The following is a 14620-nucleotide window of genomic DNA, read 5'->3' on the forward strand; positions in this document are numbered from 1 at the left end:
AAACTGCCTGCAATGCGGAAGACACGGGTTCAGTCCCTGGGTCAGGAAGAGCCCCTCGAGAAGGGAATGGTTACCCACTCCAGCATTCTTGCCTGGAGAATTCCATGGACAGAGGAGGCTGGTGGGCTACAGTCCATGGAGTCGCAAAGAGTCAGACACAACTGAGAGACTAACATTTTCACTTTTCACTATCATCCTGTTCTGGGAGCCAACATGGGAGACAGGAGAGAAAAGTATCTTTGCCTTGTTAAGCCCAGAAGGCAAAGCTACTGGACCAGGTTCAGCCAGCAAGTTTGTGGCAAACTTGAAACCTCTCTGAATCTTGAAGGGGACCCCTGGTGGCTGTGCTAGCTTCTGTCTGCCCCTCTCCCCATCCTACTTGCCATAAACCGCTGGACAAGGAATGGCATTTTCTGGAGTGAAAAAGTCCAGGTCCTGGAAACAGCCGCAGAAGGCTATGGGTGGGGTGCAGCCTGAGAGTCATGTCCCAGGCCCCAAACACAGGACGAAGCAAATTAGTTCAGTGGCCACAGTGAGGAAGGTTTTTATAAACATAACCTAATTGTATTACTTCAAAGTCCAGAAGCTTATTGCTCTGCTTAATGATGTGTCACGTTATTTATAGGGTAGCACAATGAGACTTCTATTGATTTAATGCACTTCCTTAAAGACTGTCATTGTCACAGCCATAAAACGAAGCTATTCCCAGACAACTCAATTATTCCCCTGTGCCTATAAACCACCCCATGCCCCACACAGCTGCACACAGGAGGGAAGGCGGGTGAGAATGTGATGGGGTGGAGGGTGCCAAGGGAAGGGTTCTGGAAAGGTCAAAGGCAGGCGCTCCATCCAGCCAGGGATGAGGGGCAGCAGGAGAGGACCTGGACGGGGAATGGAGGGCCCTGTCCAGGGGAGCTGAGGGACTCTGAGCAAGACTCTTCTTTCCTTTCAGCCTTAGTTTTCCTTTAGCTATAAAACGAGAGTGCTGAGCCCGGTAAGAACTGTCAGATCCCTCCCAGCACCTGCATTCTGTGGTTTCATGAGTTACACTTGGTTTGGTTCTTGGAGGCCATGTGGCCACATGGAGAAGGTACAAGCCTGCTTTTAACTTCGCTCCTCACTCTTCCCATCGACCGAGAGCCTCTCTTTTTAAATTGATAAGACTAGAAACAATGATAACAGGAAGTGATCTTCACCCTGTCGCGTATTAGCTACGTGTCCACGGGGCACTTGACTTGTTGCCCTATCCGACACTCATTCTTTCATCGGTGAAATGAGCCTGTGACTACATGGAACTGCTATATACATACAATGAATGTATGCCATATTTCCATCTTTCTCAAAATGTCATCGCATAAACTACTTCCCTTTAATGCAGGAAGTAGACAGGAATAGCTAAAGTACCCATTTCACAGGAAGGGAAAACTGAGGTGAAAGGGGACAGACTTTCCAAGGGGAGTGACAGAGACTCGTCTCCTGCTTCAGGGAGACGCCAATTCTGACAAATAGCTGAGAAATGGAGGGAAATAAGGCCTGGCGGCGCTGCCTGAGGGTGAAGGCGTCTCCAAGGCAGAGACTGGAAACTGTCCCCTCAAACATGAGTTGGTCACTCCCAAAGGAGCCAGCGCTCTCCTTAGGTTCTTCCAAGAAGCTTGGAGAGAGGGTGTCAATGAGATAGCACTCACCTGCCCTACAGTTTCCCCAGCCTCCTGACCTTGGCGGTTGTTTTGAGAGGATAGAGTGGGAAACAAAGAACTCGCAGCAGAAGGCCAGAGCTCTGGAGTCCACCCTGGGGTCTCAGAAAACGCCTGCACTGAAAGAATCCCGAGGAACCATCACACGGTTCCTCAGTTCATCCCCGGTGACCATGAAGCCCAGAGAGGCGCAGGGACTTGCTTTCGGCCGGCCAGTTTCTACGTGGCAGAGCCAGGATTTGGCTCCCAGGGAGCTCAGTTCTCTCCCCAGCAGCCTGACCTCCACGTCTCCGCTGGCCGCCACCTCCAGCAAGACCTCCAGGCTTACCTTTCTGGTACTGGAGCCACAGCTGCTGCTGGACCTTCTTGCTGGGGAAGTGAATGATGCAGGTGAGCTCGGAGCCATAGAGGGCCTCTGCGATGTAGTGTGAGCCATAGTGCTGGATGAAGGACAGCAGCTCCTCCCGACTGCTCTCCTTGGTCAGGATCTTGAGGACATTGGTGAAGCCTGGACAGAGGAGGAGCATGTGGAGGTGGTCAGAGCTGGGAGGCTGGCGCCCGGCAAACGGCAAGCCCGGATTCGGTACCCTGTCCTTCGCCAGAGCACCGGCCAAATGTGTACAGTGTCCCTCCCTTACTGGCCAAAGACCGCTGTCTCTGGACACACGAGATATCACCAGGAGGGAATCACCAGCAGAGGAAGGGCAAAAGCTGGCAGCCCAAAAGCCACAGTCAGGAAAATTCAAAGCTGAGGTCTCCTGAGCAGCTAACGTGCAGCGGGCACGCTGCTAGGTGCTGCAGCCACTTTGTTGAGTTTAACCTCCATCTAGCACTGCAGTCCCAACCATAATGAGCCCTGTCCAGTAGATGAGCAAGTCAGAGGTCAGAGATTGGAAGTGATTTGCCTTGGTCCTCCCACCAGAGGAGCTAGGATTCCAACCGACTTCTGTTCTCACCCCGAAGTGCACGCACTGCTCACATAGCCAATTACCCTGGGCCTGAACTGTCCACGGCTGGAGCCCGAAGGGGCTGCCCTAGCCCGGGCTCAGCAGACAGTCTGTATCCTCAGATGTAATCCCTGGCTTAGCTTCCTAGAACATAACTTCCCTTTCTGTCTCCAAAACAATGGTACGTTTTCTCCTGCCATTGTCAAGGGTCTCCTTGCTGTCCCATCGTGCTTGGTCCGATGCCAAAGGAGCCTGCGTCCTCAGTGCCTGGCACAGGGCCTGCACAGCCATCTCTCAGTGACCCTGCAGGCAGATCACCAAGCTACGCTTTCAGGAGCCTTAACGCCTTCCGGGCTCCTTTGTACTCTGGATAAAGCCCAGTGACCTTAGCTGGGTATCCCAGGGCTCCAAGCTCGTCTCCCATGAGTGCATACATTAGGCTTCACCTCTGGCCAAATATATTTTCCTGTTTCTCCTGAATGTGATTTGGCATTTCCATCACGCTTTCTTCATTTATATCCCTCCCCGACTCCAAACTCACACACACACACACACACACACTCTCTCTCTCACACCACCATTTACCTGGAATGGTCTTCCACTTCCTCTCTAAGTCACATCTATGTTTCCAGACCCCAGGAAGTCATCCCTCCCCCAAGAAGCTTTTCACACCATGCCGGTCTGGGGCACCTACTCCCTGTACCTTCAACAGGTATCACCTTGAAAGCAGAAGCTCTGTCCCATTTGTCTCTCAATCTGCACATGCGTCCTTTCCCACCCCCACCCCCAACCAGGTTCACGACACAATTTCCAGACACGGCAGGTGCACCAACTCCATTATGAGAATAAGAACGAATGATTCCGCGCCACATCAAAGTAAAATGTAAAAGAGCAAGTGCTGCTTCCACATTGAAATTGAGCTCCAACTTTCAGACATTTGATTTACAAGGGGGTTCTCGGGAGCGTCATTATTGATTAATTAAAGCAGATACACCTTTGTAGTTCTAGCAGGAACGTGGCAGTCATCCACAAGTGCGGTGGAAAGGTGTAGGTGGTGGTGAACACGGAAATAGGACTCAAAGAATGGGTGCTTGATGAGAACAGCCCCTGTCCATCAACCTGTTAACTCATGCAACTGGGCAATTAATACAGCAGAGTTAATAATGAGATGATTTCTGCTCAGCAATAAATAACACCATGGAGCGGCCCTGTGGCTCTTTATCTAGGCAGACAACACTGCCATCAAACCCTGGACACGCTCCTGCTCTGCCACCTACTAGCTGTGTGACCTTGGGCAACTTAACCCCTCTGACCCTTGATTTCCTTATCTGCAAAATAAAGGGATAAAGAATGCCTTCTTCTTGAGATTGATGTAAGTCCCAAGACAAAACATTATAAAGTACTTGGCTGATGTCAACCACAATTACTATTTACACTTCCCCAGTACCCAGGCTAAAGAGTTCCATGGTTCTCATGAACAAAGTGATACTGGAAAAGAAAAAAGATAAGAAAGCAGCTGGCTGATAATCAGGAGACACTCAGACAATAACCCAGTGGCAGTGTTATGAATAAGTCAGGGTCGAAAAATCCAAGTTTGGGCCTTTACCCATCCCTTTTCCAGTTTTGTTTAATTTTTATTCCTTCATCAAAAAGGAGAACCAAAAGGAATATAAGGCACAGGAATAGATAGGATCCAATCCCTACCCACAGTTCGCAGGTCAGAGTTGCGGTGCAGGAGACAGACAGGATCTGATACAAATCAAGTATCTGCTAGTGCTTTAACATCAGCAGTTGAGCACAGGGAGTTCCTCGCATTATTCCCAGGGTAGCAGATAATGGGGGAGGCATCTCCGAGTAACGCAGGGTATGCAAGGAGATCCAGGCTGAGGGAACGGCATATGCAGAGTCGCAAAGCCAAGAGAGGAAATGTCCCATTTTCAGAACTGTAAGTCCTGTTTGAGACTTGTAAGTCTGAAACTAAATGTCTCATTTGAGAATTATAAGCCATCCTATCACGGGGAAAGATTCACGTGGGCAAAGTGTGAACAGTGTGTGTGTGTGTTGGTGAGGGGAGGGGAGCGGGGCTGCATTATTGCTGAGTAGGAGGAGATGGGCAGGAAAGGAAATCAGAAGAGACTAGAGGAACCAGTGCCTGAAAGGACCCACATGCCTGCAATACTTCGAGAACGTAAGCATGACCCAGACTGTCACACCCTGTGCAGAGCCCCCTTCCTCCAGGAGCCCCTCTGGCTTCCCAGAATGGCCGGCGGCCCCATTACTGCACTGCCCTCCCGTAACAGGCGGCCGTCACTGTCTGTCTGCGTGTCCTTCCACCCTCCCTGAGAGCTCCTCGATGGCAGGGGGCAAGGCCTCACTCCTCAGCCATCCCTAGTGCCAGCACGGGGCCTGGCGCGCCCGGGCTTTGCTGAGTTAGGCCAGCTCCCCAGGCTGCGGACGGCTGCTCACCTGCCGAGAGTGTGATGGCGCTGAGCTTCACGCGGTAGAGGTTGCTGCGGACCCGCCACTGCTGCACCATCGGGTACCCCATGGCCTCGTCGTACCTGATGTCTCCTGGGGAGGGAGGAGGAAGGTCACGTGAGCCCCGTGGTTGCAGGCCTCTCCCCACCACCCCGCCCTGCAGCCCTGGGCTCCGGGGAACGGCCCCTCCTCCAAGCTCGGCCCTCTGGGGCCCACGGGGGGATCTGCAGCCTGCCTCAGGCCTCTTCCGTACTGGCCTCTGACCTCAGTCTCACGCCGCCCTTTCCTCTCTGCCCTAGAGCTCACATGGCCCCTTTACCCTACAAGCAAGAGTGGGTTTCTGGTTCCGCCTAACCCCGGAGGCAATTTGCCACGGGGCGCTAGACACTGCGGTGCCTCAGTGTCCCCTTCTGTCCCATGGCTGCCTAGGCTGACCTTGTTTAGTAGGCGTCTGGTGAGACTCAGATAAACGAGGAGCAGTGGAAGCTTCATGGTAACCTGGAGACGCCCCACACGGGCACTGGGGGCCCACCATCACCTGTGGCCTGAGGCTGCTTTCGCACAAGGCCAGCAGAGCGGGGCAGTGGTGACAGAGAGCCCACGCCCAGCCTCACCGGTCCGCCCACCCTGTATAGACTGTTCCTTCCTAACGTGGAAACATGAGCGGTCCTTTGATGTCTCATAAAATACCTGTGTGCACACACAAAGGCTTCCCATTTTAAACAAGACTGAGGAACACTGGCTAAACAAAGGTAAACAAGATGAAAAACACAGGATGTATAATTTCTCAGCTCCTTGAATAAATTAATATCCATTTTAAAGCTACAGGAAGATGGCGGGCAGCATTTTGCACACGTCTTTGGCCTAGGAGCCCCGTTTCTAGGGCCCACGGACACTCAAGTTTCACAGAAAACGTTTTTTGAAACCCAAGGATAGACAAGACATAAACAAAGAAAAAAAAAATAACACAACAAAATGTTAGCAAGTGGTTAACATGGTTAGCAAGTGGATGCGTAAAAGATTCCTGTTTTCTGATTTATATTCATCTCCAGTTTCTAAATTTTGTACTCTTAAGCACTGCAGACTCCCTTTTTTGTAATCAGGAAAAAAAAAGACATGAAAAAGAAATGCTAGTCACATCAGCAGTTATCATTTTTGTTGTTATGTGTCCTCGGCAAATGGCAGGCACATTTCCTATCTTTTTCTCTTGTCCCCTGGTGCGGAGGCACTTAAAGAGGTATTTGATACCAAGATTAAAATGAGAATCTCATTGGAACAAATGATTTCTTCCTGGACATTACTGCAGTATTAAAGTTGTCCATTACTGTCAACTTCTTCTTTTTTTTTTTTTCCTCCCTAGCCTTTTCAGAAATAATGTAATTTTTTAGAGGCTTTCATTTTAAAGTAAAATATTCATGATCCCCGAAGATAAGTCCACTGGAGCGAGGCTGTTTTGTTAGAAATGTGTCCTCTCTGTTTATCTGACCTGCCTGTCCTGCCCTTCCTTGGCAGACTGGGGGGAGACGGGGAGGGGGTGGGGGAGCAGGAGAGGGCCGTGTTTCGCGTCAGGGTGAAGGAAACGGTCTGCGTGGGAAGACGGGACGCCAGCCCGAGGCAGCCTCCGCCCCAACTATTATTATTATTTTCTAAATGTTTAATCTTGTTTCATCTAATTATCTTTTTGGCCGTGCCTCAGCATACAGGCTCTTAGCTCCCCAACAGGGATTACACCCTTGCCCCTTGCAGTGGAAGTGCAGAGTCCTAACCGCTGGCCCATCGGGGAAGTCCCTGCCCCATCTGATTGCCTGTCCTAATTCAGAGCAGACTTGGAGCGGGTTCTGGCAACCAGGGCCATCCCCAAAAGAACACGGCAGGCATTTCAACGCAGGTTGTTGATGCAGCTTATTTACTTGGTGCTCCAGTGTCCAAAGGGCTTCCCTGGTGGCTTAGATGGAAAAGAATCTGCCTGCAGTATGGGAGACCTGGGTTCGATCCCTGGCTTGGAAAGATCCCCTGGAGGAGGGCATGGCAACCCACTCCAGTATTCTTGCCTGGAGAATCCCCATGGACAGAGGAGCCTAGTGGGCCATAGTCTATGAGGTTGCAAACAGTTGGACATGACTGAGCGACTAAGCACCATAGTGTCCAAAAGAAAAAAACAAAACACAAAAGCAGCAACAACAACGTCAAATAAACAAAAGCAAAAGTCCCAAAACCTACTACCTTTTTTGATTGTCAACACATTTACAAGACCAGCTTCTCTGCCCTCATCCCCTCCCTAAGCCTCCCCTGTAAGTGATCATCACTGAATCCTATACCTTCCCCATTCCTGGTCCACACTGGATTCCGCCTGGAATATGAGCTCTTTCACTGAAATATCAATTTCTTGAGGTCAAGGCCATGGTCCATATTATTCCTACTCCTGCACAGCCGGGTGTGTAGAGGTTCCAATACTCCAAAACAGAGCCTGCTATAGCAGGTTCTCAGTAAATACCCGTTTCCTGACGCACTCTCTTGCCTCACTCCTGACCACAAACCATCCTTGGTCCTACTCGACTCCTGACTCCCATCTTAGATTAGAGTCTGTCCTCGATTCCCACCCAAGGACTAGGAGTAACATGAAACCCTGGGATGGGGAGGGGTGTTTTTTCTGATGATCAACAAAAACAAAAAACTAACTCTTAAAATGTAACTGTTCCTTTATTAGGACATTTCCAAGGAACCCCAAATCAAATCAAATAACCCTAAGAGTTTGTACCACTAACACAGAAGCACAACGTTCTGTGTCACAGAGGCAGAGTCAGGGCCCTTACAACTTGGAAAAGTCCCCCATAAAAGGGCGAGAGAGGAACTGGGAACAGATGAGGAGGAGTGGAGGGCATCCTACAGTGGGGCAGAAAACACAAGCGTCAGGAGGGCCTGCCAGAGATTGTTTCCCTGGAGGGAAGAACAGAGGTTGTGGGTGGCGGGGGTTGCAGGGACAGCAGAGGGGAATGGAAAAGGGCAGAAGGCCTGGAGCCACAGCACCTGGTACCAGTCCTGGCAGATCTGCTGCGTGACCTCGAGCTGCTCCCTTCACCTGTCTGAGCCTGGATTCCTCATCTACAGATGGGGAAAATAATGCCCACGTCCAAAAACAAGCTGCATGACTGATGTGCCTTAGGTGAGAGAGGCTCCTGGTGGGGGCGGGGGCGGGGGTGGGGATGGGCCACTTGTTCTATTTTAGAATGACTCAGACATGAACTGCGTGTTTCTAGATTCCATGCATACGTGTAAATACATAGGACTTGTTTTTCTCTTTCTGGCATACTTCGCTCTGTAGAATAGGCTCCAGGTTCATCCAGCTCATTAGACATGACTCCAGTGTGTTCCGTGGTATGGCTAAGAAAGCTGGGACAGGGTGGGCGGTAGGAGGGAGTTTCAAGAGGGAGGGGACATATGGGTACCTATGGCTAATTCATGCCAATGTTGGCTGAAACCAAAGCAATATTGTAAAGCAATTATCTTTCCATTAAAAATAAATAAATTAAAACAAAATGAACTGCATGATCTCACTTCCGTGTGGTATCTAAAACCTTTGAACTCATAAAAGCAGAGAGTAGGATGGTTGGTGGGAGTGAGGTGACGAGCAGACGCTGGCTGAAGGGTCGGGAGGTTCAGTTCTTGGGGGGGATGTGTTTGCTGATCCCGCGTGCAGCCTGGTGACTGTGGTTAATAACACTGAACTGCCTACTGAAGTTTGTCGAGAGGGTAGATCCGGCCTTGGCTCAGAGTCTGGAGTCTCAGGGAAGCCCCAGGTTCTTCACTGTCCCTAAGAGCCCTAGAAACGGCAGGTCCCTTTCACATCCTGTCTGCACTAGCACAGCGGCTTGGCAGGGCCCATCCTGGACGAGCTGAGTGACTGATCCTGGAGACCAGTGTGTGGGGGGCAGAGGGCAGGAATCCAGTATCTGTGTGTCTTACCAGTGAGCAGCTGGAGGTCCGGGAGGGGCTCGGAGAGGACCCCCCGGCACTGCTCCTCCACCGGCAGCGGGATCACCAGCAGCCCGTCGGCCAGCTGTGGGAAGTCCTTGATGAAGTTGTTCTCCCTGTGGAGAGGAGCAGAGAGACTGCCAGGTCGAGCAAGCAGAGGCTGGGGGCTGAGGGTGTGTTGGGGGGTGGGCAGGGTGAGGGGGGCTGTGGGGCAGGAGGGAAGGAAGCTCCGAGTCAGAGGAGAGACCAGTGAGTGGTGGGGGGGCGCGCTTGCTGGGATGGAGGCTTCTGGCTCCCTGAATCCCAGCTCCGAGAAGAGAGTGCTAATGACAGCTTCTAGAATCCAGCAGGCTGGGGCTTGAATCCCGGCCCACCACTGACTAGCTGCACGATCTTGAGAGCAAGCTGCTGGTTACTCGTAACCTCAGTCTCCTTGTCTATAAAAGTGAGATCTCAGGGTAGTTTGAAACATTTAAAGGGATAAAGCTGCCAGCTGCTCAGGACACAGTCTGATGTTCTATAAACTGTATATTTGGCTGTGAAGCGTCCCCTTACATAAGCAGTGACGATGGTGAGCCAGCATGAGAGGGAACTGGGGTAGCGTGGAGTGCTTGAAGAAAGGGGGTGAGACTGAGCTGGAGGGAATGGGTGTCTGCGTGCTCAAGGGGAAGGATCCTAAGGTATCTTTCGGATCGGACTTCTCCTTTCAGAGATGGGCAAACTGAAACCTGCAGAAGGGGTGTGAAACTGTCATGGACAACCAACGGCTCAGACGCAAGACCAGGTGTCCGCACTCCTAGGCCCGTGCTCTCTCTGTCCCAACTTCTTTAGGTGCCTCTGTCACTTCACTGCAAGACCACCCCAGTGAACAGAAGACAGACCTCAGGCTGACCTCAGGGCACTGAACCCTGAACCAAGGTGGCCTTAAGGTGTGGGGAACAGGGTGACTGTGCATTGCAGGGAGACACGCTTCGATCTTCTAGACAATAGATGGGCCTGAAGTTGGGACAGCCTATCATTGAGAGGTGGTGAGCTTGCCTTAGCTGGGGGCATGCAAGGGAAACTTGACAGACACTTGGCATGGACAGTATCCAGGGCATTTTCATATTCAAACCTGACTTCTGAGGTCCCTTTTTACTCATAAATCCTCAGACTTAGAGACACTGACCACTGGACAGGAGGAGGGGGGAAGGCGAAGAACAAAGGGAGGGGATGTTTATCACTTTATTTTGCCACCTGGAATGGACAGCCTTGAAATGAAAATCAGAGAGAGGCAAGCAAAATTCCGTGAGGCCAAAGCAATACCTTTGAAGCCTGGATCTCGGGCAGTTCAAAAGGAAACGTGCAAGCGTTGTGTGGCTTGGGTCACCTTCCTGTCTGTGCTCCACGTCCCCAGGTACTCCACCCCAGGCACCTATGAAACGTGTCCTCTGTTCATTCATTTAGAGAACACGTTCTCCATGTCTGACCCCTGAGCAGGCTGGACTCCAGGGGCGGACACATTATCCCCACCCTCAACATCACCAGCATCTCTGTCATCATCATCTCTGACAATTAGTGAGTAAACCTCTATACTTTGCGAGGACCTGGCTAAGCACTTCACATCCACATCCATTTAATCATTTAATCTTCGCAACGACCCACAAGGCAGTCATCATTATCTTCATTTTACAGAAAAGAAAAAAAAATGAGGTTCAGAGTTAAGAGGTAGTGAAGTTGGGGTTGGAACCAGGTCTGTCGGACCACACACCTGGGGAGGTAAGCGGCTGGGCCTGGGACAGTCGACCGGGCATGTGTGTGCATGATGCTGAGTTTCTGGGTTCAAACTTGCACATATAAGCATGTTATTCTGTGCATCATGCATGTGCCCATGTCCGTCTACATGTGTGCCTGTGATCATGGATTCTGCCCAGGTGTTGGTAGCTGGCCTTTGATTTGTCTGCACACTTGGGTATGTGGAACAGCCCCATGAATATAAAAAGAGAGCCTGCCAGGGGCCACGGAAGTGCACCCAAGTAGCATACAACCCCCACGAGGGTCTAAGGAACAAAGCTTCCTCCTGTCCCCCTCATGTGGTGGCCTCTGGTTTATGGAGCTTCCCTTAGAGACATAATGAGGTGGAGGGTGTCCCCCTGCCCTAGCCATTCAACGAATACATGCTGAGTGGAGCCCTGAGCCGAGCACTCAAGGACCCAGAGACAGACTGGATTCTCCCCCGGCCCTTGAGATCTTCCCAGCCGTGTGGGGGAGACGATACACCAGCCACACAGAACAGTCAGTGGCGCTGGCTACTGAGGATTCAGGAGGGCTTGGAGGCTTCTGCACATGAGACCCAAAGTCTCCTCCTTCCCCACGAGAGCCAGACGCTTGTTTCACGAGGGCATGAGGGAGATGGCTCTGAAGACTGGCATCCTGCTCTGTCCACACTGCATCCTGGCTGGGTAATCTGGAGCAAAGCACTCAAACCTCAGTTTTCTCATCTGTAAATTAGGGACCCTGAGAGCTCTTCATCCTGCCTTAATGAAATCACAGTAATAAGGATGATGGCAATAGCTGTTGGCTGTTGACTCCTAGGTACCAGGCAATGTTCCATGTACTTTACATGAGCTCTCACCCAACCAGGTGAATTAGGTGCTGTCAAGTCACACCCCCACCCCAGTTCAGAGGTGGAAAAGCTGAAGCACAGAGCAGTTATTAGCTGCTTAAAACCACAGCTGGGAAGTGGGAGATCTCAGGTGGTCTGACCCCAGAACCCACACCCTACATTACTGTACAGGTGCAGGGCGCTGAAGATGCTGTCCATGACAGTCACAGGCTCTCAAAGCTGGAAGAGTCGTAGCACCCCGGGGCGTGCAGAGCCCAAACAGGCTGACGCCGAAAGAAGGGGTCTGTTCCTCGTTGCGACTTAAACACCAGTGCTCCGCTCTCATGTGACCTCAGGACTCATCCAACACCATGAGATGGGCATGACCACAGCTCCCCCAGCCCCCGGCCCTGCCCCATACAGGCTCTGAGATGTGAACTGACTTCCCTGGACTTACACGTCGAGCACATTTGGAAAGAGGGATCTGAAGGCAAGCTTATCGCTTCTCACTTTACTGTCTAGCATCACCACTTCACAGCTTCTCCAGCTTTGATTTTCTAATTGCAGAGGAGGGGGACAGTGACTCCCCCTGCCAGTCCCACGTTCCTCTCCTCTAAGTCTTCTGCCTTCTCTCTAAGCCGGGCTTGACTCTGTGGGCAAATCTGACCTTGGTGAGTGGCAGCACAGTGGCCAGCCTCAGGACGGCAGGGAGCCAGCTCATACTCTTCTTGGAGGAAAGTTGACTCCCTGAGCTTCCAGGCCATAGGAAGGGTGTGGAGGAAAAGCATGGGATAGAGGGAGACCATGGAAAGATGGGAGTTCTCAAGCTAGTGCAAAGAGCAGGGAGAAGGGGGTGGGGGCGGATCAGGGAGTGAAAAGGTAGCAGCAGCAAAGACCAAGGACCTAGGGTGGTCCCTCCGGACTGCGCCCCTTCGCGTCTGCCTGGGAGATGGCCACAAGTCCTGCATGGCCTCTGCCAGCAGAGGGCGCCCGGGGCCTTCGCATCAATCAGCTCTCCCAGGAGGCAAAACGATATGCAAGGAAGGGAGCTGGGGATGTTCCCCTGGGCTGGGAACCTCAGACACAGCCCAGAGGGCAGCTTCAGAATCCACCCACCTGGGGAAGGTGACGGGGAGGACAGCAGGGTCCTTGTCTAAACTCAGCTGGCTCGAAAACAAGTCCAGATTCTCAGACTTGGGTATGGGTAGCTGCGTGTGTAGTCAAAGCTACCAGGCAACTAGCAAATCCTAATAAACGGAAGATAGGAAGCAGAGGAAGTACTATCTGTGCATTGATCCTGTTTGCTGATCATCAGCTATGTGCTTGGTAGTGTGCCAAGATACAGGTGAGTGTGTGCATCATTTTAACTGCCTGAGAATTCTATAACCACTATTATTATTCCCATTTTGCACATGAAGAAATGGATACTCAGAAAGGCTTAGGAACTTGTCCACCAGAGGTCCACCATCAGGAAGTGACAATGGGGCTCCTGGTTTAGCATCTGGTACTCAGGAAGCACACATTCAAGGGATCAGTCCAGACCACATGCTCTTGATCCAGAGTAACCTGAGAGCAGGGCAGGGACAGGTGTGCTTCTGAGCCCAGGGATGTAGCCGTGTATGTGTGTCTGCATAAATGTATGTTGTGTCTCAAATAGCAACAGGGGTGCTATTTCTTTGTACAAACATCACCCCCCGAGTAGCCATGAAAATAGTTCCATCTCAACTCTTATTAGATGGAAACAATTCATCAGATGTTTAAAACAGCACATCCTGGGCCCCTGGGTCTGAGGAGAACTTTGGGAGTGGGAGGTCTTTATCCCACAAACTTGTATTGGGGTTCCTCCATGTTCCAGGGACTGTGAACACTTGGGGTACGGGGGGAATCAGCAGAGGTGCCTGCAACAGAATGCAGGCACTGTGTGAAATGGCCTCCACCATCTAGGCCCTGTCTCTTCCTGCTGCTTTGTTTCATGAACCACTACCGTCTGCCCACTGCCAGGCTGCACCGACTGGCCTGATGTTCCTCTTGTGGGGCATACTCACCTCCTGCAGAGGGTCCACTCCAGATTTGCCTTCTCTCGGGAAAGCTCTTGCCCTGCCCCCACCCCAACCAGCCAACTCCTACTTGTCACTCAGACCCCACATTAATCCTCTGCCCTGGAGAAACCTTCCCTGGGTCACTTCCCCTGTTCAGTTCAGTTCAGTCGCTCAGTCGTGTCTGACTCTTTGCGACCCCATGAATCACAGCACGCCAGGCCTCCCTGTCCATCACCAACTCCCGGAGTTCACTCAAACTCATGTCCATGGAGTTGGTGATGCCATCCAGCCATCTCATTCTCTGCCATCCCCGTCTCCTCCCACCCCCAGTCCCTCCTAGCATCAGACTCTTTTCCAGCGAGTCAACTTGTCGCTTGAAGTGGCCAAAGTATTGGAGTTTCAGCTTTAGCATCAGTCCTTCCAATGAACACCCAGGATTGATCTCCTTTAGGATGGACTGGTTGGATCTCCTTGCAGTCCAAGGGACTCTCAAGAGTCTTCTCCAACACCACAGTTCAAAAGCATCAATGCTTCGGTGATCAGCTTTCTTCCCAGTCCAACTCTCACATCCATACATGACCATGGGAAAAACCATAGCCTTGACTAGGCGGACCTTGGTTGGCAAAGTAATGTCTCTGCTTTTTAATATGCTGTCTAGGTTGGTCATAACTTTCCTTCCAAGGAGTAAGCGTCTTTTAATTTCATGGCTGCAATCAGCATCTGGAGTGATTTTGGAGCCCAAAAAAATAAAGTCTGACACTACTTCCTCTGTTACACCCTCATATAAAATTGCTGTTTACTCACAGACTTAGAAAATGATCTTATGGTTGCTGGGGGGAAGGGATAGTTAGGGACTTTGGGAAGGTCATGTATACACTGTTATATTAAAAATGGATAACCAAAAAG

The 14620-nt window shown here is 51.3% G+C and overlaps 1 protein-coding gene across 1 annotated transcript in view; it reads right to left on the reverse strand.

Annotated features, from left to right (window-relative positions):
• Positions 1 to 14620, reverse strand: part of ASTN2 (astrotactin 2) — a 1049203-nt gene that overhangs the window by 287657 nt on the left and 746926 nt on the right. The window contains exons 14-16 of the mRNA XM_055427750.2: positions 9083 to 9207; positions 5108 to 5212; positions 2023 to 2202 (exon numbers count right to left, since the gene is read on the reverse strand). Of these exons, the coding sequence (XP_055283725.2) occupies positions 2023 to 2202; positions 5108 to 5212; positions 9083 to 9207 (410 nt within the window). The remainder of the gene's footprint in view (positions 1 to 2022; positions 2203 to 5107; positions 5213 to 9082; positions 9208 to 14620) is intronic.

Source organism: Moschus berezovskii, chromosome 7 (genome assembly GCF_049115385.1).
Source record: "Moschus berezovskii isolate FMDL1 chromosome 7, NW_MosBer_1.0, whole genome shotgun sequence".
NCBI lineage: Eukaryota > Metazoa > Chordata > Mammalia > Artiodactyla > Moschidae > Moschus > Moschus berezovskii.